Below are 25,107 nucleotides of genomic sequence, written 5' to 3' on the forward strand. Positions count from 1 at the left end.
GCTGGTCTCGCAGTCAACGCAGAGGGCAAAATCGCCCACAGGCTGCTCAGTACCGAAGTCTAGCTGCTTTTCTAGCTGGCTTTCAGTCACTGGAAAACAAGGTACGTTTAAATGTGCACCCTTCCTGCGTAAATACCATTAAAATACGTCTTAGTTAGACCGTATGATTCTCTTCTCAAATGCGATTTAGGATGCGTTAGTTTCTCTTTGATGCAGCGCTGACAGTTGACAAACACACAGGACGGAGCGATGCAACAACCAGTAAAACAGCTACTGCTGTCTGTTTGCGAAAGAGCTTCAAGTCTGAAATGTATGGCCTGATCTCGGAAATTGTCGTTTGTGTCATAAAGGTGTCGCTTCTGAGGTTATAAATGCAAATATATATCCATCTATATTCGTTATAGTTGTCCAGAATTGGTTGCGTGCGTTGCGGCCAAGGCAGCGACAACGTTAGACTCACGGAAGAAGAGGTTTTTCAAAATAAGATAGAAAGCGCGATATTCCGTTTCCGAGAGGCTACACATTAATGTAAAAAATATATATAATAAAAATATAAAATAAAGAGATTAACGTTTAAGTGTATTATAATATGGTGAATAAAGATCGTAGTTTATAAAAAATATCTGCGAGGATGAATATTTTTAGTTTGATTTTTCGATTGTGTTGACAAAAATAAAAGTATCATTAAAGCAACTATAACAACGAAAAACAAAACAAGAGGGACAGTAAATACGTACAGCCCAATAAATCAATACAGAAATAACCTAATTTTTTAGTCAAACGACCTTAAGATTGGTGAACCATGCAGGCTTATTTTAAATTGGGCGCTTTTATTGTGAAGGAAACTCTTCGGCGGAAGTGCGTTAGTTTGGAACTTCCGTGAACTTGATGCTAGTTCTGTCAAGTATCTCGTTAGCTAGCTTGAGCCCGCTTTGTTTTGGTTATGTTACAGTGCGATAGGACCGGCGGCCCGACGTATTTGTGTCCATTTCAGCTTAAAGCGCCTTGTACTGAACTATTAGTTCACCTGAAAGCAGTTTTCTAAGAATAAGCTGCGAGGACTAATGTTTTATTTGTAGTTTATTTTATTTTATTGCATTAATACCCCCCTTAACATCATGCCTTTCCATCCAGCAGCCCCGCTTTAGAAGCGGCTACGCGGCGCAGGGAATCATGGACCTGCGATGAGAGACTCGGGAGAACCTTCGGGGCTTTTTCCGGGGCGCTTCCAGCCTCCCGGAGGATAAGAAAGGATCGCCGTAAATCCTCCCCTCCCACGACTTCCTCGGGAAGCGCCTGGAGAACCTGCAGGGCTGGGAAGTCATGGCCCACCTGCAGCAGACCGATCTGTCATACGCGTGGGAAAAGTACATGGACTGTAGACTGCAGGGAGCCGATCTGCAGGTAAGGTTCTGCAGCAGTAGTCCAGGATGCATTGCCCAGATCTGTGGTCTGTCTCTTTTTTGTGGTTTGGATCCTCACCAATGCATCACTGCAATCCTGGGAAGAAGAAGAAAAAAACTGCATGAAGGAGTTTATCTTTGCCTTAAAATGCTGCCCTGGAGTATTTGAGTCATATTATGTCTCCATAGGTACGATAATAATAGCCCTGGTTGCATGTTCAACAAGGTTAGTGATCAGCAGGAGAAAACACTGATCAGGCACCGTCTGCCTCAATTACAGCTCCTGCTTTTGGATTGGTGAGCCTTAGGAATTGTGTTTATCAGGCCAAGAGGAGCGTCATGGCTAAATAAGAGAGGCGGTGGTTTTATTTTATAAAATAGAAGATGACTTTAAAGTCTAAAGTCTTCATCATGTACTCACAGGGTTCCTCGTGTTTGTTCGATAAAAGGTATGATGTCCGTTTTATTTCCAGAATGAACCCCTCAGAGGAGTTTATTACTTTATGCAGTTTCACGTTTTATCGTCTTATTACTCAAAAGTGCTTAATAAATAAACTCGCCTTGCTTTTGGTGTGAGACAAGGCAGCGGTTTTATTACGAAGTACGTCCTAAAGTTATTTTTGACAAGGTATGACCAACCAAAAGCTCTTTTTTTTTCTCCTTTTATTATATAAAAATAAAAAAAATTAGGGCTTGGCAATATATTGAGATTTTAAAAATATCAAGATTTAACAAAAAGAAAAAGAGAGATATAAGATGAGACTATATCGTTTATATTGAGATGGTCTATGTTGCGTTAGAATTATACTTTTATGTATTCCAGTAGGTTATTTTTCAGCCGTTTCTCATACTTATCTATTTATAAAAAATGAGCCTGTGAGACACCTGGGATAAAGCTGTGATTAAAAAATGCCGTCTTATCATTATTTTATGAAAAGAAAATCATATCAGCATAAATATTGCGTATCGACATTCAGTCTAAAAACATCGAGATATTAATCTTGGTCCATATCGCCCAGGCCAACTTTAAATAACCGTTATTGTTCATAACGCTTTTGCTGTTGTAACACAGCCGCCTCTGCTGACGGGGCTTGAAAACTAAAACTACCGCTGTTCGGACCTGCCCTGCTTTAAGGACCTTTTTAAGTTCCCTAGATTCCGCTTCAGGAGGAAGAAATGTCACACGGGGTTAAGTAAGAACGCGTGAAAGCTCGCCGGTGAGTCAGAGCGCAGACGGAGGCAGGTGCAAACCACAGCTTGCTTGTTACTCAACGCGTGGACACATTTTTTTTATTTTTTTCTTGTCTGAGAGCACTGTGAGTTGTTTGTTCAGAAATCTCTGCCAGTCTTCCGCTGCTCTTTTTCGCGCTCCCCCCCAATCGCGCCGTCCGAGCAGAAACGCGGTCGGATCCCGAGACTTGGATTAGGGTCAGATCAGAGTCAGACACGCATGCATACTCTGATTTAGAAAATACAGGACCTTTCGACAGGCAGCGCCGGAGTTAAAATGCCTGTTTTTATTTGTAGTGTGCAATTGATGCCAAGTGGGGGGGAAAAAATAATTTTAAATGTTCTTCCACCTTTTAATGTGACGCATGTAATGGTGGATTCAAAAACAGCAGTCGGTGTTTTAGCAGCTCTCTCTTTCTCTCGACTTGGCAGAATTTAAAGGCATACTATGCAACATTTTTCAGTTAATTAACGTGTTCCATACCGTTTTGGATGATTAAATGAGTCATTTCAGGTCGAACAAAGGTTTTCTCGGCCGCCCTGGTGGTCTGTGGGGGAAATACCGTATTTGCAATTGCAGGTGCAATTGCATGCTCGTTGCTAGCGCAGTGGCGATATTTGTGCAGTTATCATGGTGGAACCAGCGAGAAAACAGCGAAAGCCCATGTTGGAGCAGGCAAGAAAGAGGAAAAGGGCTCTGGACAGAGAGAGGAGTCGTACACTGGTGAACATCGGGCAAGCTTTTTCCCGAATGGCGAGAGCTAAAAGAAAAAGAAGGCTGCAAGCCTGCCATTCACTGTATGCACCCGCGAAAGCAACAACTAAGAACCACGTGTTAACGTCAAATAAACATGCAAGCATATCAAGTTTTTATTATTATTATTATTATTATTATTATTATTATTATTATTATTATTATTATTATTTATTTATTTATTTATTTATTTATTTATTTATTTTATTTTATAGCGTGAGTTTGGCGAGGAGGCCGCCTCACCAAGATAGCGCTGCGGGAAGCTTGATGTTCATACCTTCACTGTGTTAGTCATTGTTTGTACTGCCGTTTTTTCCACTTTTCGTTGCGTTCGCCTGTCTGCTAAGCTCAAAACAACCGCGCCTGGCTTGACGGAGAAACAAGAACAGCTGAGCATCTTTACGACAGTGCACTTTTACTTTCGCCCTCTGGGGGGAGCCTCGCTGGAAAATCAACCCCGGTTGCATAGTATACCTTTAACAGAAAAGTGCATATTTCAGGTGGACCTGTTGAAAATATGTTAAAGTCGAGCTTGACTAAAATGAAACTGCGCTTTGTCCTCTTTAGGCTGTTTTTAGTCGCTTCGCTCTGAATGAGGCTCTCATCCTTGACACCGATGGGCTCTTTCCTTGTTTACCCTCTTTCCACCAAGAATGTTCTGCTTCTTCCAATAATCCTCGCACTTAATCTGTCATGTTTCTCTGACGCCTCCCCCCCCGATGCGGCTGCGGCTGCTGCTGCTGCTCCTGCACCTGTCAGCTTGATCAGCACCAGCGAAGAGGTGGCTTATCGAACCCGTCCCCCCCGGGGGTGCCTCCCGACCGAGCCTGACGCGGGGAAGACGCTGTGACAGCTTGCAGTGCTCACATGGCGGGCGGACTCTGCCCCACTGCCGTTTCTGTGATCACGCTCTTGCTGTGAAACGTGGAGGGTTAATCCGGCTCCTCTCTGCAGGGGTCGAGGAGGAAGCTTGCTTAAAAGAGGTGTGAAAACACCAGAGCTTCTGCCTCGTTCTCTGCCTACTTCATGTTTTTTTTTTTTTCAGCTTCCTGGCTTGCCTCAGCATTAAGGTGGCGTTATATGAAGGACAAGGTGGCGCGTAATTGTGGAGCAGACGGAAATTGCCTCGTGGTTCCGAAATATTTTGCAAAGGAAAAGCGTGGCGGCGCTGTTGTGTTCAGCCTCCTTTCCAAAAACAAACGGCTTCATAGAGAGCGGAGCACTGCAGGGTGAAAGGTCGGGGAGAGGTTTTATGGCAGATTATGAGACCATATCCCGAGCTTTGAACCTCTCACGGTTCAGTCCAGCCTAAGAAAGCGGAAAGATAGCTGCACAGCTGAAAACAGGCCGAGCAATGAAAGCTTTAATCAGAGAGACGGGCCACGGTAACTCTGGAGGGGCTGCAGGGGTCCACAGCTCAGGTGGGAACATCTATTCGCGGGTGAACTGCTAATTGTGAACGCCTCAAACCTAAAGTACGGGAGCAAGAAGGAAGCCGTTGTTTGAATAAAACCATAAGAACGTCCGGTTGGCAGTTTGACACAAACCATCCAGGGCGGCACAGCAGACATCAGAATCAGAATCCGACATACTTTAATAATCCCAGCGGGAAATTACTTTCGTTACATGCTCCAGATATACACACATTTTTATATATACAACATTCCACACAAGGTAATATGGTATATACATATATATATGTCTATATCTATCTATCTATCTATCTATCTATCTATCTATCTATCTATCTATCTATCTGTATATCTATCTGTCTATCTATCTATCTATCTATCTATCTATCTATCTATCTATCTATCTATCTATCTATCTGTATATCTATCTGTATATATATGTGTGTGTGTGTGTGTGTGTATATGTGTGTGTGTGTGTGTATATATGTGTGTGTGTATGTATATATGTGTGTGTGTGTATGTATGTATAACTATAGATCCAAATAAAGTGATAGTGACTTGTGGAAGAACAGTGCAAAGAATGCATAAATGTGAAAGAAGGTGGGAGCAAAGCATAACGTTTTGGCTCAGACGCCAACGGCTATGTGTCAATAAAATCTAGCCTGACGTCACACGTCATCCGGTTAAAACCCTCCTCACTGTTAAACACGGTGCTGGCGGTGTTATGCTGCGGGGATGCTGTTCTCCAGCAGAGCTGATGGGAGGATGGATGGAGGCTAAAAGCAGGAAATTCCTGGAAGAAAGCTCCAGACGGCGTGAGAGAGGGTTCAGAGGTTCACCTTCTAGCAGGACAGCGGCTCTCAAATCACAGGTTCTTTCACATTAAATCCCAATAAAATACATTAAAGCTTGTGAAGAGCCAAGAGCTGGAGAAGCTCAAGGCGGATGAATACTCTCACAAGATGCTGGATCTGATTTCCATTTGGCCTTTTTCTGTTGCGTATTTACAGCGCAACAATCAGGTTCGTCGTTGTTAGATGGTTAAAAGATGACCCCATGGATACCCGTACTCTTGTGTAAATATTTTTAGCAGATGATTTTCTATGAAAAAAAAAAAAAAAAAGATTTGACAGATTCTTTCACTTCCTCTTTTTTTTCTTCTTTGGAGTCAAAACATTCAAATTAATCCCATTGAGAAACAACAAATGCAGATCTGCTTTTGCTTTAGATTTTTTTTAGATACCGTAAGTGCATTTGCATTTAAAAATTCAAATATAAAGAGTATGTTCTCCCACTTTAAAGAAATCTTCCTTCAGGGGACATAAATCTGCAGCATTGTTGTTCTCTGCTGGGATATTAGCCTCGGGCCCCCATATCGGTGGGTATCCTAATGAGCTGAGTCAATTTAATAGAATGGTTTGTTGGGCAGGAGCCAAGCACTTTTTTTTTTTTTTTTTTTTTTTTTTGTAGCCTATAGATGTTGAGTTTCATTATGAGATAACAGGATGTTTCAAAACGACAGAGACAGGCGTTTGAGGCACATGTGCTTTTTCTTTTTTTGGTCTGTTTGTACAAACTGTGAGCTCCTGCTAGATCACCTTCTCTGGGTTGTGTGACTCATTCCTCATGCTCAGCCAAGTGAAGTCACTCACACTCTTGGATTAATGTTAAATCTGCTTCTCATGGGTGATTGGTCTCGTAAGTACCCTTCTGTAGCTCCTCTGCCATCAGTTTTGTTTTTTTTTTTTTTTTTTTTTTTTTTTTTTTTTTTGTGCTGTTGATAAGCTCGATGAGCTGTCATGTAAATTATCTTTCTATCACAGTGCAGCTCAACTTCTCTCAGCGGCCTTGTTTGTGTAAATTTGCCTAAATGTTACGACTTACTGATTAGAAAGACTCTGGTTACGCTGTCCACCCACGTTCTACGCCGTTATGTTTTCACACTCGCCTCTGCCAATGCTTTCTGGTCTTTCTGTGGGGAAGCCCTGATTGCTTGTCCACAGAAAATTACGTTTCTCAAACGAAGGCAAAATGGGCTGAATACTAAGTATCCCGTAGAGGCTGCAAGGCTGATAACACTTTTATTTCTCATTTATGTGCTTTATTTACTAGAGTCTCATCAAAGCTACACGTCATATAATGTAATGATGTTTATCGTTAAAAGCAAAATGTGCCCACCAACAGCCAAATGGAGGCAATGAGCAAGGTGACAGGTGAGCTCCTGAGGGATTTGTTTAATATCTCTTTAGCTTAGTCTTGAGAGTAGCTCTTTTTTTTTAACTGTTTCTATGCAAAGCAGCATGAATATAAATAACGTTTTTTATTTCCAGCAATATGTCACCATAAGTGTTACAGACAAGCTTCTGTATCTGTAAGGTCAGCAGAGAGGTGCACATTCGCTTTGTGAAGCAGCCAGTGATGATGTGTGGGGAGAGAAATCACTAGAGCAGTGTGGAGGGGAAAAAACTGCAGATTTTTTTTTTCTTCAATTCATGGTTTTCTCGGACATTACTCAAACAGAAAAACTGTAAAATGTGTGTCTTTTTTTTGGAGATGCTGGCTGATAGCAGTTTCCTGTTTTTGTTGAGATCTGACCTACAAATTCCAATTCTGTCCAATTTGGTTTCCTTTTTCATGTCTACAAAACATGTTTGTGTACATTTTTGTAGAATCTGTGAAATCTGAGCATACGACGCTTTGCAAAAAGTGTTAACCCCTCTTGGCTTTTTACCCATTTTGTTACATTTGTCATTTAAATACTTTTTTAATCAAGGATGCAAACTGCTCTTTATGTGATTCAGTTTTTAAATATAAGCACTGAACAAGCTCCTTAAGCTGTTAGCTAATAGCTCCTATTCGGCCAGGCTGCATGGCGGAGCAGAGTCAGCTTCTCAACCAAAACTCACTGATGTGCTCAGAAGGCAACAGAAAGATGACAGAAAGGCGAAGAGCATTGCGCAAAAAATTGTAATATGATATTTTCTATCATGATGAATTGATGCCAAAACCATGGTTGATGGGGGCTTTCGTGCAGATTACTAGTGTTTCAAATATTTTATTCTTATTCAACCTGTTGTTTCGATTCTTTTCAGTAACATAACTGGTTCCTGTTTTGTTAGATTTTATAAATATAAAGTTTAATAATGTGTTAGAAAACCACAATTTTAGTTTATTCAGTCAATACTTAACATAGGTGGTGCGATAAACTTAAAATATAATGATGTGCCTCTTTTTAAATTTAGCATATTGTAAACAAATTAGCCCTCCATGTTATGGAAAGAACCTCTTCATAGAAGAGATACAAAAACCAGGGTTTTTAGGGAAATGGCAGCTTATTAATTAATCATTAGTGGATCAATAAGATCCATCAACTTTAGATTAACTCAATAAACCATAACTTGCATCCCTAGTTTGATGTTCATCTTGAAATGGAAAGCACATGGTACCAAAACAAACCTGCCAAGAGACGGCTGTCCACCAAAACTCACAGACCAGCATGGAGGGCATTAATCAGGGAAGCAGATCAGAGACCAAAGATAACCATGAAGGAGTTGCAGAGCCCCACAGCAGGGCTGGAGGATTTGTCCAAAGGACCACAATAAGCTGTGCACTTCAATAGAGCTATTGTGAGTCGAAGGAAAGATGGATGGTGCTAAATACAGGGCTGTTCTGGAACAAAACCTGTGTCAGTTTGTCTGTAATTAGACTGAGACAGAGGTTTACCCTCCAGCAGGGCAATGACCCGAAGCATATCACTAAAGCAACACCTAAGTGGTTTAAGGGGAAACATTAAAATATGTTGGAATGGCCTTGTCAAAGTGCAGACCTCAAACCAATTAGGAATCTGTGGTTAGATTGAAGATCAGTGTTCAAAGTTAAAAACTATCCAACAATGGGCAGAAATCCCAGTGGATTATAGAGACCTATTCAAAGACACTTGGAGGTATAATTATTATATATTGTTGTTTGTTTCACAATAAAAACAGTCTTGAAAGTTGAAGGCATTTTCTGTAAACAATCTCTCAAACAATCAAGGTTGTGAAGAAACAAAACATGAAAATGCCAGGGGCAGTATTTTTGCAAGACAATTTATGTTTGCTTTTGTTCCTCCAACTTATGGAAAAGTATGATTATTTTTCACTCCATGCATGTCTCTCAATTGGCCGGCAAACCGGCCTGACCTTAACTCAATAGAAGATATATGGGTTGTTTTGGAGAGGAAGATGCGATATGCCAGACCTAACAATGCAGAAGAGCTGAAGGCCACTATCAGAGCAACCTGGGCTCTCACAACACCTGAGCAGCGCCACAGACTCCATGCCACGCCGCATTGCTGCAGCAATTCACGAAAAATAAGCCCCAACTAGTGCTGTACATGCTCATACTTTTCCTTGAAATCCTTTTTTAATAAATATAAGTAATATTTCAATATCTGAGATGCAGAATTTAGGGTTTTCATTAGTTGTCAGTTTCATTCATCAAAATTAAGAGAAAAAAACACTTGAAATATATCAGTTTGTGTTCATTTAATGAATGAATGAATATGAGTAAAAGTTTCACTTTTTGAATGGAAATACTGAAAAAAAATTAACTTTTTCATGATGTTCAAATGATATGACACTCTTATCATCCATGTACAGCTGACATAGATTATAAGGTCTCAGAGACTGTAAAATGAGTTATAATGACCAGAGGAGGGAGGATAATGGTGAGTTATAAACCCATCGCTGTTGCTATTGTGCATATTTGAGATAAAACCCCCAAAGGAGTAATGAAAGGTGTGGAGATAATTACCTCCAGTCTGCCAAACCAGAACAGTCACCATGGAGATCTTTTTTTTAAATTATACACAAATAGAGCACAACTGACTAATTTCTTTGTTTTAATTTAATAATTAAATGTAATAAAGATTCACAAAAAGAATGAACTGCAGGTTCCTTGATGTAGTTTAGCTTTATTTTGACTAAAATTGAAACATCAGAGAGTTCATCAGAGAAAATGCTGCTTTTTAAAGAGTCTACAGACCCAAAAAGTGGGACTTTTGATGCATTAAATTTGCTGGGGGAAAAATCTTTTTTTTTTTTTTTTTTTTGTATTTGAAGTGAGGGAAGCTCAAGAAAAAATTGGTCAATTGTGACAACTGATCGCATGGTGCTACTCTCAGGTGTCATATCTAGCAAGAGACGTTGTAGTTTAACCCCTGTTAATTCACCTGTTCCTCGAGCATAGCTGTCATTTATACCGTATCACATATTACACACGCTGTAACATGTAACTGACACCAGTGTGGAAATTTCTGGGGTTTGTTGCGTTTTCAGTGGCCTGTCTTCATCTCATGAAACAGGAAAACTGCAACCAGAAGCTCCTGCTTTGTAACGGCTCTTACTAATCCGCTGTGTCTAAATCACACCAGAGTGTGGCCTGCGCTCGTTTCAAGGCGCTGGGAAAATATTTAAGAACCACCGGTTTTGAACGGTCAAAGCTGCATGTATTTGGGGTCATGTCTCCACCGGATTTGCACACTTAGAGGTTTATCTTACTGCTTTGCAAAATTGCTCAAGATCTAGATTTATCTGATCGTAAATGCAGCTGTTCTGTGAAGGTCTCAGACGTTTGCTAGAGCATTAGTGAACAAAGACCATCATAAAGATTAACAAACCCAACAGACAGGTCAGTGAGAAAGCTGTGGAGAAGTTTAAAGAAGGGATTGGTCACAAGAGTACGGCTCAACTATGGACCTACAAAGACACGGCTTTCTACCTTAACTGACTGGTCGGGCAAAGAAAAGCAGCCGACGGTGATGGTGACTCTGGTGGAGCTGCAGAAATCCACAGCTGACGTGGAAGAATCTCTTAACAAGGCAGCAATCAGTCATTTACTTCACAAATCAGTTTTTAATGTAAAGTATTTGAAAGAATGACACGACACAAAGGGCAAGCATGTTGAAGAAGAAGCTTTTATCAGATGAAACCAGAAAGTAACAGAATGTGGGCTACAAATCTAACAGCATCTAGCACACCATCCCCGTAGGGAAACCGCTCTGTGGCAGGATCGTGCTGAGTATGCTCTTCTTTAGCAGAGTCACAGATGCGCTGATGATTGGAGCTAACCTGCTTTAGGGTGCAGAAGACACTGGGGTGGAGGCTCACCTTCCAACGGGACAGTCTGTAAACGTGCAGCCAGAGCTGGTGTCAGAATGAACTCAAAATCCAATTGAGAAACTGACTTTTTTGCAAAGAGGAATGTGCAGAATGCTAAGTCTTGACCACGCCAAATTGCTGATTTTGCTGTCAAAATCACAGTAGAGGGGGTTTATAACAATAAATTACCCCATAGACAGGAGTGGTTGTGCAGGTGGATGCCAGACACCTTCTCATTTGTTTCCCAATTTGTCCAGGAGTTTCGCGTTTGAACAGGGTCAGTGTCAGCACTGGTAGCACGAGGCGATACCTGGACCGTACACAGGCAGTCCAACTCCACCAGGATGGCATAGCAATATATGCCATTACCAGAAGTTGTGCTGTGTCTCCCAGCATAATCTTAAGACCTTGGAAGAGATTCCAAGAGACGGGGTGCTAGTCTAGGACAGTCGGAGATCCTTAACCCTCCATCAGCAGCTTCGTGAGGGTTGCCCGTACCAATACTGTATATTAGAAACAGTATAGTTTTATTATTATGGGGGGATTATTGTTGTACTTTTGTTCTTTTACATGTTTGGAATAAACTGCTTAATAAATATGTAAAGCTGGTAAAGACGTACCCCAAGAGACTCCTAGCTAAAAGCCAATTGCGGTGTTTCTAGACAGTATCGACCCAAAGGGGCTGGGTGCAAGTGGATGCCAAACTTTTCAGCACTTTAGTTAATAAAAAAGTATACTTTTTCCAACACTTCACAGCTATGTGCTGCTTTGTGTATCTCTTTCTATTATTAACTATTTATTAACTGACTAAATGTAAAAAAGCTTAAGGGGTATGGATATGTTTGCAAGGGACTGCACATGTATCTCTACCCTGAATAAGATTTAGTTTACATCTGACGAAATGATGGTGTGCCTGATAAATTTAAATACTAACTCACAAGTTTGGGTGTTTACACCTTGTAATACAGTCAGTAAAGTGTTTGGTGTGGTTTCTGTAAACCCACACAATTTATAAATTACCGTTTTAGATGTAAGTGGGTTAGAAGGCTGTAAAACCTGCAAACAAACGACGGAAGAGAACCGCGTCTCGTGAAAACATTACAGAAGAGGAAATCCGTTCCTTTATGTCGAACATGAATGAAGCACTGTTGTGGTTATTTGGAGTTCTATAAGAAAGATATCAGCGTATTCTCTGTTCAACATGACCTCAATCTCTGGCTAATTTAGTGACCTGCCCTCTGAATTCATAGTCGTTCACAATGACGAACCTCTTTTAGACCAAACGGTTGTGGTCACACTGCTTTCAACGTCCTCGTGTCGATCTTTGTCAATATGCACACTGTTATATTTATAGTTTTGTACAATGTCCTTTTAGTGTTTCTAATGATTAAGCTGAAGTTCTTAGACATGGCTTTCTAACCTCAGGACTTTTTTCACATCTGCATTTGTCGTTCCGCCCCAGAGTTTTTAGTGCAGATCGCCCTGATCGCTGACTCGTTTCACCCGACTGGCTGAAAGGATGAATAATTCATCTCTCTTGTTCAAGGTTGAGTCAGACCTCTGAACCATTGCTGTGCCTCAGCTTTTTTTTTTTTTCCACCCACAGACACGTTAAGTTGGTCGCAGATTTGAAAGGGGGGGCACTTTCCGTGCAACAGAGAGGCCAGAGCAGGATGTTTTGGTAATAGTTTTAGGTAACACTGGCTTACACGTCCTCTGCCTGTAATGACACAGATAAGCCTTTTTTTTTTTCACCTGAGTGCGTTTGCGGGTTGAAGGGAGTTAGCAGCTTTACTCAGTATGAGAGGAAATGTGGGACGTTAGGGGCTCCTTATGATGCTCATTAGCCAAACGTCAAAATTAGATCAATAGGAGTCTGTGACGGGAAGAGAGTAAAACGATAAAAATAAAAAAGTTACATAACCAGCATCATGGCTCTTTTTCCACGCCTGCCAAGTTTACTAAAGTCTACCCAATTATCCAGAGAGCGGCAGAGTTTGTACCAACGAGGATGACTCAGCTATGAGACTCCCATGACCAGTTCTCCCATGATCGCCACGCAGGGCACAGCTACTGGGTCGGATTTCAACACGCACCTCCTTTCATCCAAATGAAGGGAATGCGTTCTGTTGTCGCTTCCCAATCAGATACGAGTTTCTCTTCAGAAAAAGTGCAAATATTAGAGATGAATTTTGAAGGTCAGTTTCTGACATCTGATTTTTGTCAGGTTTGTGGTAGGACCCACTGCACCGACAAGAGCCGGGAAGCAGCATGTTTGTATAGTGAGTGATTTATTAGAAATGATGAAGGCTTACAGGATGGCAGGAACCAGGAACACGGCAAGGATGAAACCAGAACAGGGTAGTAAGACGGAGGACCTGTCGATGAGGGTGACTAAACCGGCTGACTATATAGGGGAGGAGAAAGAAGGAACTGCAGGTGGATTAGATTACACAGGTAAGAGGAGTAAGCAAATTAGGCAGGAGGAGAGAGAGCGCAATGAACTGGCAGGGGCAGAGGGTGAACTGTATCTAACAGGGAAACATGAAGAATGGCCAGACATGAGGGCATAACCTAATTAAACTAAGGACGGGGAGACAGAAAATAATGATCTAACAGAACGCCTCAAAGGATAGAGAACAGAAGCTGACTGGAACAGAAACCGAATCTAACATACAATAATAAACTACTAAAATAATAAGAGAACAGAAAACTAAGTAGTGGCAACTATCTTCAGATAAACAATACTGAAAAGCTGCAAAACAAACAGACAGCACAATCTCCAGGGAGCTACAAGAAGCAATCAGACCCTGGAGGATCCTGATGATTTTAACACATTTTTCTTGAACAGGTGGAATATAAGATGTTATCAGACCGGCATTAGAATGTTGTTATTGGGAACAGAGTCGATGTCGCACTGCGAGAGAGCAGTCAGTGTTAAAACAAGGTTTTGCAAATATTTTAATACAAAACCGGACAGAATTATCACATAGTGCAAATGATAAGGAGTCTTTAGTGACTGAAACACCGATTTCTGTTTTGATTAACCAGAAAATGTAGCATCTTAGTTTAGCTTGAGATTTCTAAAAGGTTGTGAGCATTTCCAAACCCAGCATGTTTCTGGCAGACTGAGGTTAAAAGCTTAAACGTGGTGCTGGGTGGCTCAGCTGCTAGAGCAGGCCCACATGTGCAGAGTCCTGGGCTCGATTCCCAGTCTCAGGCCATTTGCTGTATGTCTTCCCTTTCTCTCTTCACCCTCTTTTCCTGTCAAAATACTGTTCAATAAAGGCCACTGGTGGCAAAAACAACAACCCCAAAATGATAAAAAAGCATATTTCCGCAGACATATTGTAGAAATGAATCTCTGTTTAAATAGCTTTTTACATCTCTGAGCTCCCAATGTCTTCGTTTTAAACACTGATACTATAAATGGTTAGCTTTGAGTCTTGTTTCCTCAGTGAACCAATTTCTACCAACTTCTTGTTAGCAATTGCTAAGGCTTGTTCACTGATTGGAAATAATAAACATATCCAGCTGGTCCCTCACTGGGCTGTGCTGTTTAATTTTGTGGTTCATCTTCAATAAATATGAGTAGTTGAGTTTAGATTTAGTGAAATGACTATACAAAGATCATAACTGCATAATGACTATGTTAATATATCTCGACTAAATTAACGGTCAGCCGAGAAGGGGTAAAAAAATAAATAAATGCCCTCAACAAACAAGTGGCAGCCATAGATCTATGGCAGTAAGTCTCCACCCATCCAGAACAGCCTGATGTTTGGTGGCAGTTGATGAAAGACGTTAATCACTTCATAGGGAAGGTCAAACGCTGAGCTGTGTTAACCGATTTCACTCCTAAGCTGTATTTACTGGTACTGGCAATGTCTCCATTATCTAATCAAACTGACTGGTTGGTGCAGAGTGCATTTCAATATTGGATTAGAGCCTTGGAGGGGAAAAAAACAATCATTTTGCTGGGAAATTATCTCAAACCATTTGGTTTCCTTTCCTATTTGAGGAATACATAAACACAGGCTTAGAGATAACGCAGGGACAAACAGATCCATTTAGATACCAATTTTTAGGGGATTTATTTAATAGTCTGGGTCCAGGACTGCTTCAGGGCCCTGGTTTATATGAGTTAATAACAGACCTGGCAGCCTTGCAACTTTGATTTCCTGCCACTATTTTCCCCCCCTGTTTGATATCTGCTTCTTATCTGTTGCATTTGTTTTCTTTCACCACTGTGATCATGTCAGCTTTTATGTTTTACCCCTGTCCTATCCAGTCTCTCATCAACTCCTTTCTTTTTCCTCCTTTTTTTGTCTCCTGGCTTTGTTCCTGATGTGCTGTGACCCACACCCACCCACATACCCACCTGCCCACCAAATCCCATCAATGCTTTGGTTGGGTTGTTGTCTCAGCTGTTGACGTGTCACCCTTCCTGACCCCGGTGAGTGTGGTCCATTCTGCACCTTCATCCCTCAGGGTTTAAGACTATAAAAGACACTTGCTTTAGCAAATGTTTTGTAGAGTGTAGAAGCTGAATCAAAACACTGAAACTGAATGCTTTCACAGAAGTAAAGTCACAGATAAAAAGACGGACAGGACAAAAAAAATACTTAACTCTGCTTTAGTTATCAAGGTTACAAAATGAATTCATCTTGAAAAAATACCCTATATTGCAAAACGTATTCACTCATCTGCCTTGAACTTAAATGACATCACATTCTTACTCCATAGGGTTCAATATGGGGGAGTGGTGGCCTAGTGGTTAGAGCACAGAGCTTCGGTCCCAGAGGTTCTGAGTTCAACTCCCACAAGCTGCCATTCTGGGTCCCTGAGCAAGACCCTTAACCCCTGATTGCTCCCCAGGCGCTGCACAGTGGCAGCCCACTGCTCCCCAAGGGGATGGGTTAAGATGCAGAAGTGAATTTCTCCATTGTGCGATCAATAATGTTCAATTATTCTTATTAAAAAAATATTACATTGCTTTACAACTTCAAACTCTTCTTGGAAGGCTGTCCACCCGGTTCTGGACCGTTTTTGGTCATTTTTTTTACCTTGTTTCCAGAAGTGCATTTGTGAGGTCAGACACTGACGTTGGACGAGAAGACCGTGCTCTCAGTCTCTGCTCTAATTCATCCCAAAGGTTTTCTATCGGCATGAAATCAGGACTCTGTCCAGGCCAGTCAAGGTCATCCACACCAGACTCTCTCATCCATGTCTTCATGGACTTTGTTTTGTGCTCTGGTGGTCATTTTGGAGGAGGAAGGCTCCACCTCCCAACTGTTCCACAAAGTTGGGAGCAAGATCTCTTGGTCTGCTAATGAGTTCAGAGTTAATTTTAACTAAGGGGACAAGCCCAGTTCCTGAAAGATAACCCCACCTCCACCAAACTTTAGACTTGGTCCAATACAGTCAGACAAGTACCTGGGAACTGCCAATCCCAGACTTTTCCATCAGATCTCCAGATGGAGAAGTCTGGGTTTGTCATTCCAGTGAACGGTCCTCCACTGTTCCAGAGTCCAGTCCAGTGGTGGCAGTGCTTGACACCACTGCATTCGACGCATTGCACTTGGTGATACAGGGCTTGGATGCAGCTGCTCATCCATTGAAACTCATTCCATAAAACTCTCTACACTCTGTTATTTTGTTGTTTTAGTCAATGATTATTATAGTAATGTTAAAGATATAGGGGACTGGATGATCTTTTTCGGCTTTGAATTCAGGTGGTATCACCTTATCTATTGGTTGTCCCACATGCCAATCATTATGACGTGCTCAACGTAACGGCAGTGTGTGTGCCCATTCCTTGTTAGTTCCTGCTTGCTGGCTGCGCACCTCTAGTGTTTATGTATCTGGTTAGCTTCGGTTTCAGCTGTTCATTGTCTCTCACCGTATACTTCGAACATGCCTGAAAGTCACAAGAAGCGAACCGCGTACAAGTTTAAGAGAAGAAGAGGAAGGCCTCAGTAGAAAGAAATAAGACCAGAGTGGGTTAGGGAGATCCTTTCAGGTGATTCCCCCTGAGGAGCGGAAGAGCAGGTAACATAGTGTTACACATGGTTATTAAAATAAAGCATTGAACAAAACAATGTTTTAAAGGACATTAGAGCGTGTCTAATGAGCGAAAAAGAGCAAGAAAGTCACAGTACTCCAGGACGTCAAAAGGGACTCTGGCATTAAAGGATACCACAAGAACTAAGGAGCTACTGGAAAGTCTCCTGATAGAGTTGATTTCAGATTAAGAATTAGTCGGCAACTTATCCGATGAGGAGGAGCTAGCGGAAGAAATCGTGTCCAAGAGGAGATAGCATGCAGATTTAGCACTCTGCCGGCCTATCCAGGAGTTTAAAAATGCTCTCTAGCGAGACTGATCTGCTGGTAATCCTCAAGAAAGAGTGACCAACCTCCTGTGCCAAAGAATGCCAAAATTATGGTGCCGTTCTTGTATATATGCGTGTGTATGTGTGAGTAGTCCGCTCTTTAAGAACGGCTCTGTCTGTGGGTGCTTTATTTTTCTCGTCATTGTGTAAAACAGAGCGTGTTTTACCTCTGAGGGTTTAACTGCACTACAGTAATTAGGGATGCACAATATATCGGCATTAACATCGGTATCTGCCTATGTTTGTCTTTTTTTTTATCATATCGGTATTGGTCCAATACGTGAAACTGTGTCTATATTAATAACCAATATTTATTTTGATGTAATTGTTTTATTTTCACATAGTCGAAAGGGTAGGGACATATCAAATATCGGTAAATATAGGTTATCGGCCAAGACAGCGATATTATTATTGGATATTGATACTGGCCTGAATTCTCATATCAGCGCATCCCTAACAGCGAAGGGGATGAAAGTCATTGTTTAAAAAACAGAACATGCTATCTGTTGTACGTGCCTGCTTTACAAGGATGTGACCAACAATCAGCATGGACGACACATTCACAACCTGCTGGAGGGACCTCCTCTCTTTCAGTGTTGTGCCCAAACCATGAAACCAAGGAAAAAGGATGAAACCGGTTCGATAAAAGCACAATTAAAAAAAGGTTGTTAAGGTTTGGTCAATATAAAAAAAATGGCATAGTTTCCTGAAGCAGAGGAGGAGCTGATGTGACTTTTTCGCACACCGCCTCACAGTTGGCTTCAAACTTCAATTTGTCATCTAAAATAGTCCTAAGGTATTTGAAAGAGAGGAGGTCCCTCCAGCGGGTTGTGAACGTGTCGTCCATGCTGATTGTTGGTCTCATCGTTGTAAAACCGGCACGTACAACAGATAGCAAGTTCTGTTTTTTTAAACAATGACTTTCATCCCCTTCACAGGGAGTTTCAGCTTCTCCCCCTCTTACCTCTGGAAGAGGATTCTTAGTCTCTAAAAGTTAGCCGTTATATTAACAGCTTTGTTTCCCGAATGCTGTTGCTGAAGTGAACAAGCTGAAGTCGTGTTCAAGAATCCAGAATTTTCATTGTCATAATGCAGCCATAATGAAGTTTTGGTGAGACGTTGGCTCTGAATGCACACATAACAAACAGACACAAATCAAAAACACCCATAAAAACAAAGAATGAGCGTTCCTAGAGAAGACCCCTTAGAAATGCAAAAACCCAGCATGAAAAAAAGCTACATTTCAAGGGTAACTCAACCCCAAATTAACTTTTTTCTTCTTCTTTTTTGCCAATAAACTGTTAACATGGTTGTCTTATAGTACTGTCTACATATCCTAGTCATTATTTGGAAAAATGAGTGCGTGTTTGTTTAAATCTTGCTTTTGTGTCTAAAATTGTAAGTGTGGCGCCCTCCTAGGGTTGAACGGTGGTCTTGCATTTAATTTCGAATTAAAATCAAAATGGAGCCTTGCAATCGTGTTTTTTTTTCCCCCGCCACCGTTCAAGCCTATAACGTCCATATCGGAGCAATTTAACATGGCACAAAGTGCACCGGTCTTTGTACGGCACGTATATTAAGGCATTAACCGTGTCTAGATCTTGTAGACAGTATCCCACAATCCCTTGTTCTTACCTCAGGGGATTGCTGCTCTCATTGGAGTTTAATGGTTTTGACAGGTTTTATTCAGTTTAGATTATTTCACTTTTGTTTTTTTTTCTAAACTATTGGGCTTTATAAAGATTTTATTTCTTTCATATTTTGTTCTGTTTTAAAGTCTTGCTCTCCTCTTCTGTGTCCTGCTTTGATTGGATTTGTGGAGCCTGAAGCACTTTGAGTACTATTATGTTTCTTGTTCATGTTAAGACATTTGTATGAATGTTTTTAACCACAGCAAAACAAAACTACCTCCGGCTACCAACAATAAAGTAACCTTGAACAACAGGTTTGACTTAGTGGTGCGGAGGAGTCTGCCCTCTTCATCTCTTCAATTTTATGAAGTTTACCTGCTTTTCTTGCATTCCTGTGGAAAACAGGAACGCTTCCTCCATCGCTGACCGTTTCCATGATAAGCCGCATCACTTCCTTTTAGCTTATACTTATCAGACCGTACTGATAGGTATCAGAGTGATTCTTGTGTTTCGCAAAACAATTTTTCTTTCTTTCTTTCTTTCTTTCTTTCTTTCTTTCTTTCTTTCTTTCTTTCTTTCTTTCTTTCTTTCTTTCTTTCTTTCTTTTCATCTAAAACAATATGGCTGTAGGAAACCAGTTAATCTCCATTAATAGTTGCTGCTCCACTGCCGTATCCGTTTGACTGTGACAGGATGTCTCTGAAACAAAAATTGTAAAATTTCAAATTACTTTTCTGCTTTAAAATGAAAATTATGTTTTCCTTTTTTTGTACTATCAATTTTAGTGGGTTATTTGGCAAAGAAAAAAGATTGTTCTTAAACTCTAAATTGTTTACAGTGACTTTTTCACTGTCTTCAAGCTTCCTCATATAAGATTTTTAAAGCAACAGAGAGTTGAATTATAAATTGTTTTGGGTTTTAGAGTATTTGCTTTCTATTAGTCCTCTTCATTTTTCACTTACATTTATTATTTAAACTGAATACATATTGCTTTCATGCTGTTACAATTCTCCACTTTTTAAGTCCACATAAGTTTATTTTTTCTTAACATGATGTTCCCCCTTTTCATACTTCTATCGTTGTAAATTATCAGTTAGTTAGCTATGAAGCTGCATATATTCAAAATATATTTTTGCATCAATAATTTAATCTTAAACAAAGATGCAATGTTTTCAACAATTAGTCAATAGTAAATATGGTCAATTTTCCCAATTTCACATGTTGCCTAACACTAGAGCTCGTGACACATCTTTTAAAATCATTGTAATGTTTTCATCTTGTGTTAATTAAAAATTACATAAAAAGTCTGATTTTAAAATAATTCCCAATTACAGATTTCAACCTAGATATTTACACTGAAAAAAGTAATGTAATAATGGTCATTTCTAAATTCCACAGTGCATAAGATGAAAACAAAATAAACTTAACAAAATAAATTTAGATTAAAACTAAAAGAAGACATTTTAAAATTGCCCTTTTTAAGCTAAAAAGGGCAATTTTGCATCCTGCAAACGATATAGAAGCACTTCTTCTTACTGAAGGATCAACATCCGCTATAAAAGGGTGGAGTTGGGGGGGGGGAAGTGAAAGCGAGGTTTTAATCCACTTTATGGAAAATACGCATGAATTTAATGCCAGGAGCACACAGCAAAGTTGGACGGGATTTTAATTTTTCAAAACATCTCCATTTTGATCCAGTTTTGTAAATGCGTAGATGTTCTTTTTTTTGTAAAAAGAATTGGTCTGTTTGTTTTTATATGCAAGATTTTAGTAGATTTTCTCCCCTTTTTACAGTGCATCATATATTTTGGATGAAAGACTGAAAGCACATACATTCCAAGTGTAGCCTATGAACTTAAACCTAGATTAGCAAAAGGCATTTGTTTTGTGTTTGGTGTATTTCTCATACAGTTTTGCAAATGAGGTTTGCACCCTTATGAAGACATGTTTGACTGACTACCTTTTAAAATCCTGCAAGTTGCAAACCCGCTCCAAAAATTAGTGAGCGACACAAAATGCAGTTGTTAAATCGGTTGAACTCTGGACAAAGTAGTGGGTGTGTTTTTTTTTTATTTTTTTTTTTTTTATAAGAGCTTTGCTTCTTAAAAAAAAAATTTTAACCAGCCAGATTAAGAATGGTCAGAAGCTGTGGATAATGCATCACCTGCTCTTGTTGAATACACAATATAAATGATCAAACCTGTGCAAGTTGATTTTATTTACACTGACTAGAGTCTGGTCTATGATAGACACATGATTACATTTGCTTTTTGTTTCTTTTTAAAGGCATACTATGCAACATTTTTCAGTTAATTAATGTGTTCCATACCGTTTTGGATGATTAAATGAGTCATTTCAGGTCGAACAAAGGTTTTCTCGGCCGCCCTGGGGGTCTGTGGGGGAAATACTGCACTTGCAATTGCAAGAGCTCACGGCCCGCACTCACAGAAGTCTCGCTTTACGGCGAGAACTCCATGTGTTTTTGCCCTGCCATTCACTATATGCACGTGCGAAAGCAACAACAAAGAACCGCGTGTTAACGTCAAATTAACATGCAAGCATATCGAGTTTTATTATTATTATTATTATTATTATTTTTTTTTAATGTTTTTTTTTTTTTATGTTGGCGAGACGCTACCACGGCGGCCGCGGCGAGGCGGCGGCTGCGGCTTGGCGAGGTGGTGGCGGTAGCGTCTCGCCAACATAAAAAAAAAAAAAAAAAAAAAAAAAAAAAAGAAAAATAATAATAATAATAATAATAATAATAATAAAACTGGCGAGGCGACGGCGGCCGCGGCTTGGCGCCGCCTCGCCAAGATAGCGCTGCGGGAAGCTTGATGTTCATACCTTCACTGTGTTAGTCATTGTTTGTACTGCCGTTTTTTCCACTTTTCGTTGTGTTCGCCTGTCTGCTAAGCTCAAAACAACCGCGCCTGGCTTGACTGAGGAACCAGAACAGCTGAGCATCTTTACGACAGTGCACTTTTACTTTCGCCCTCTGGGGGGAGCCTCGCTGGAAAATCAACCCCGGTTGCATAGTATACCTTTAAGTGTTATATCGTATTTTGGGTAGTTTTGATATCGTTCACGTTTTATTTCGTTAGGCCTTTCCTGTTAAAGTAGGTCTTTTTAGTCAAGTTATCTTTTGAAACTGATTTCTGTCTGCGTGCCGTGTCATTGCCATCTTCGGTGCATCGGTGTGGATTCTCAGGCTTCTTTACCCTGACAGTCAGGGATCGGCATCGCCTGAATGAATCCCATCAGCGGTGTCAGATTAGCAGAAGCGTAAAGAAGCCTCCTGTGTGCTGTGAGGGTCAGCAGCTCGCTGGCTTAGTGGCTTCACACGTAAGCCAGGAAGGTTTAGCACACTGCTCTGGAATCACTAATGCTCTTAAGCGGTCTCGCCATTAAGAAAGTCCCAGTTTTACTGCCAGCTTTGGTGAAAGCTAACTACTCTCTTGTCTTGCACTCAGACTGATTGCATCTGACGTGCAGTTCTTTCAGAATTACAGATTTATTTTCTCATTTTGATTTTGTGGAGAGGGTTACAAAGGAGAAGTACAATACTGTGCACTAGTTTTCAGTGTTCTCTGAAAAGTCAAGCTAAATCATTGTAATTGTGACCGTAATTTTGGCTGTGGTTTGGTAAAAAAAAATACGAAATTGATCTAACACACTGTTAGTCGTCCTGAGAAACGGAAATGTTTGTTTGAAGCGCATCTCAGTTCCCCTTCATCTTTGCACGAGTACCAATCACGTTGTTGCTCTTTGTTTCTCGTTTGTGTGTCGATTCTCAGATCAGCCTTCAGAGTCTGGAGAATTTCCTCTGTCTCTTCCACTACGTGCAGCACCACTCCAATACCAGCACCAAAGATGCACTGAAATTTTGGTAAGATTTCCCTCACCCTATTGTCATTTTAATTCATTGTGTTCATCTCACTTTGCATGTTTTAGAATCTTTGGCAATAGAAAAACTTTGCAAGCAAGCGATGCCCTATTGGTTAGAGATAACATTACGAGAAAATGTTAATGATGTATTTTGGTGGATATGGTTACCAAATATTTCATTGAACACTGGTCCACTAAAAAACTGCATAATAGATGAAATCGTAATCATCATCGCAACATGAGTGTGTGTAATATTGCGATTGCAAAGGACTGATCGGGTTCAATGTTTCGTATTTAAGCATCACGCATTAATGCACTGCGACATTGGAAAACCTCTTTATGCCGATAATATTGGGTAAATATTGCGGTGATGATATCTTTTGTGATGTATGCATATTTTCTTCTTTCCTCTCTTTCTCGTCTGTACCTCCATCACTCTGTGTGCCCTTTAGCAATGTTATTTTTGTCTGATGAACTGGCTAAATATTATATTAGAATGAAAAACACAAGTTCTTAACACAAGTTCTTAACACTAAACATTTTAGGCAACAATTATTGCACGTCAAACAGACCTTTTGTGATTTGATTTACTGCAATGGCGATAGAGTTGTGATATATTTAGCAGTTCGATATAGATGTGCAGATCTATATTTCTATTTGCTAAGATACAGAGTGTGATGGGGACATTGTAAACACAGAAAACATGATTTTGAGTAGTGGAGTCGCTATTTTGGTTTTCCTGAAATCACAGCCCTGAAAACAAAAAACACGTGTTTTAATATTTTAAAATCTCTTTTCACAACAGTTAGGCTGATTGCTGTACTTTTAAATATGTAAGTAAGTGAGACTATAAGTTCATATCGTTGCCCATAAAAAAACGTAAAAGGTATATACATACTTGAAGTGAAAAACAACAACTATGCATAGCTTTCAAAATTTCTTGACAAATAGAAATCTGAAAAGTGTGGCTTGTGTTTTACATTTCGCGCCGCTTAAAATAAATCAGTAGATCAAGTCTGTCTGCATGTACCGTATTTTTCAGACTATAAGTCACATCAGTCAAAAAATGTGTCATAAAGAGGGAAAAATACATGAATAAGTCGCACCAGACTATAAGTCGCATTTATTTAGATATTTATTTCACACAATCCAAGACAAAAAACTCACATTTAATCTGGTAAAACAATTTATTCCATTACACAGCTGCATCCAGAACTAGCTGAATAACATGGAGCATACCTGGGAGGATGAATGGGGTAAATTAGCAACTCCAACCAACCAGCAAGGTTTTATCCAGCATGGGCTGTTACGCTGAAAGTTGTCAAAATTACGCTGAAATTAGACAGTGAGCGCAACAGTCCTACATGCTAAGCTTACAGTACGACACGGATGTTTCAGAGCAACATAAAGCTCATGTACATCAGTGAAGTTGTAACCCGTCCGGACAACAGACCTGTAAGCTAGCGCTAGCTGAGGTTAGCTTCACAGACAGTCCAATAACTGGGTTCTGTCGTGGTCTGGGTCCTTCAAGCTACACCACGCAACTCTCTGCTGCGTAAATGTTAGACAGTATCCCACAATCCCTAGTTAATGTTACAATTGATTTTTAAGTGGTGCAAGACCAGCATTTAGTTTTCACAAGCCTAGAGAGCCCCCTTGTGGCTATAGACGGTAATGTTTAATTCTTGGTTCATGTTTAATATTTAAAATTCATATATAAGTCGCACCTGACTATAAGTCGCAGGATCGGCCAAACTATCAAAAAAAAAAAAAAAAGTGTGACTTATATTCCGAAAAATGCGGTAGTTAAATTGAAAACGCTATTACACAAATCCTCTTAGAGACCAAGGGACACACCAGGCAGGTCAAGGATGGAGTAGTTCAAAGCAGGGTGAGATTATAAACCAATGTCCCAAACTGCTGACATGTCAGGGAGCTTCGTTCAATCCATTATCTACTAACGGAAAGAGTATGGCACAACTACAACCTCACCGAGACATGGCGGTCCACCTTAACAGACAAGCCGAGCAGCTCATGTAAACTGTGATGGAGCTGCAGAAATCCACAGCTCAGGTGGGAGAGTCTCTACTTCTACACTCAACACGTCTGACCTTAATGGAAGATTTGGAAGAAGAAAACCGTTGTTTGAAAAAAAAGCCCTAAGAAGCCTTGTTTTTAGTTTGACACGAGTCATGAAGTAAGTAAAAAGGTGCTTCGGGAAGCTTATGGCACGATGAATGGAGCTAAATGGCAAGCC

General features: G+C 40.4%; 1 protein-coding gene across 1 annotated transcript in view; it reads left to right on the forward strand.

Annotated features, from left to right (window-relative positions):
- The first annotated feature begins 911 nt into the window (after positions 1-911).
- The window catches only part of lyst (lysosomal trafficking regulator), a 116,793-nt gene continuing 92,597 nt past the window's right edge, over positions 912-25,107 (forward strand). The window contains exons 1-2 of the mRNA XM_036126047.1: positions 912-1,404; positions 22,760-22,851. Of these exons, the coding sequence (XP_035981940.1) occupies positions 1,324-1,404; positions 22,760-22,851 (173 nt within the window). The 5' untranslated portion in view covers positions 912-1,323. The remainder of the gene's footprint in view (positions 1,405-22,759; positions 22,852-25,107) is intronic.

Source organism: Fundulus heteroclitus, chromosome 22 (genome assembly GCF_011125445.2).
Source record: "Fundulus heteroclitus isolate FHET01 chromosome 22, MU-UCD_Fhet_4.1, whole genome shotgun sequence".
NCBI lineage: Eukaryota > Metazoa > Chordata > Actinopteri > Cyprinodontiformes > Fundulidae > Fundulus > Fundulus heteroclitus.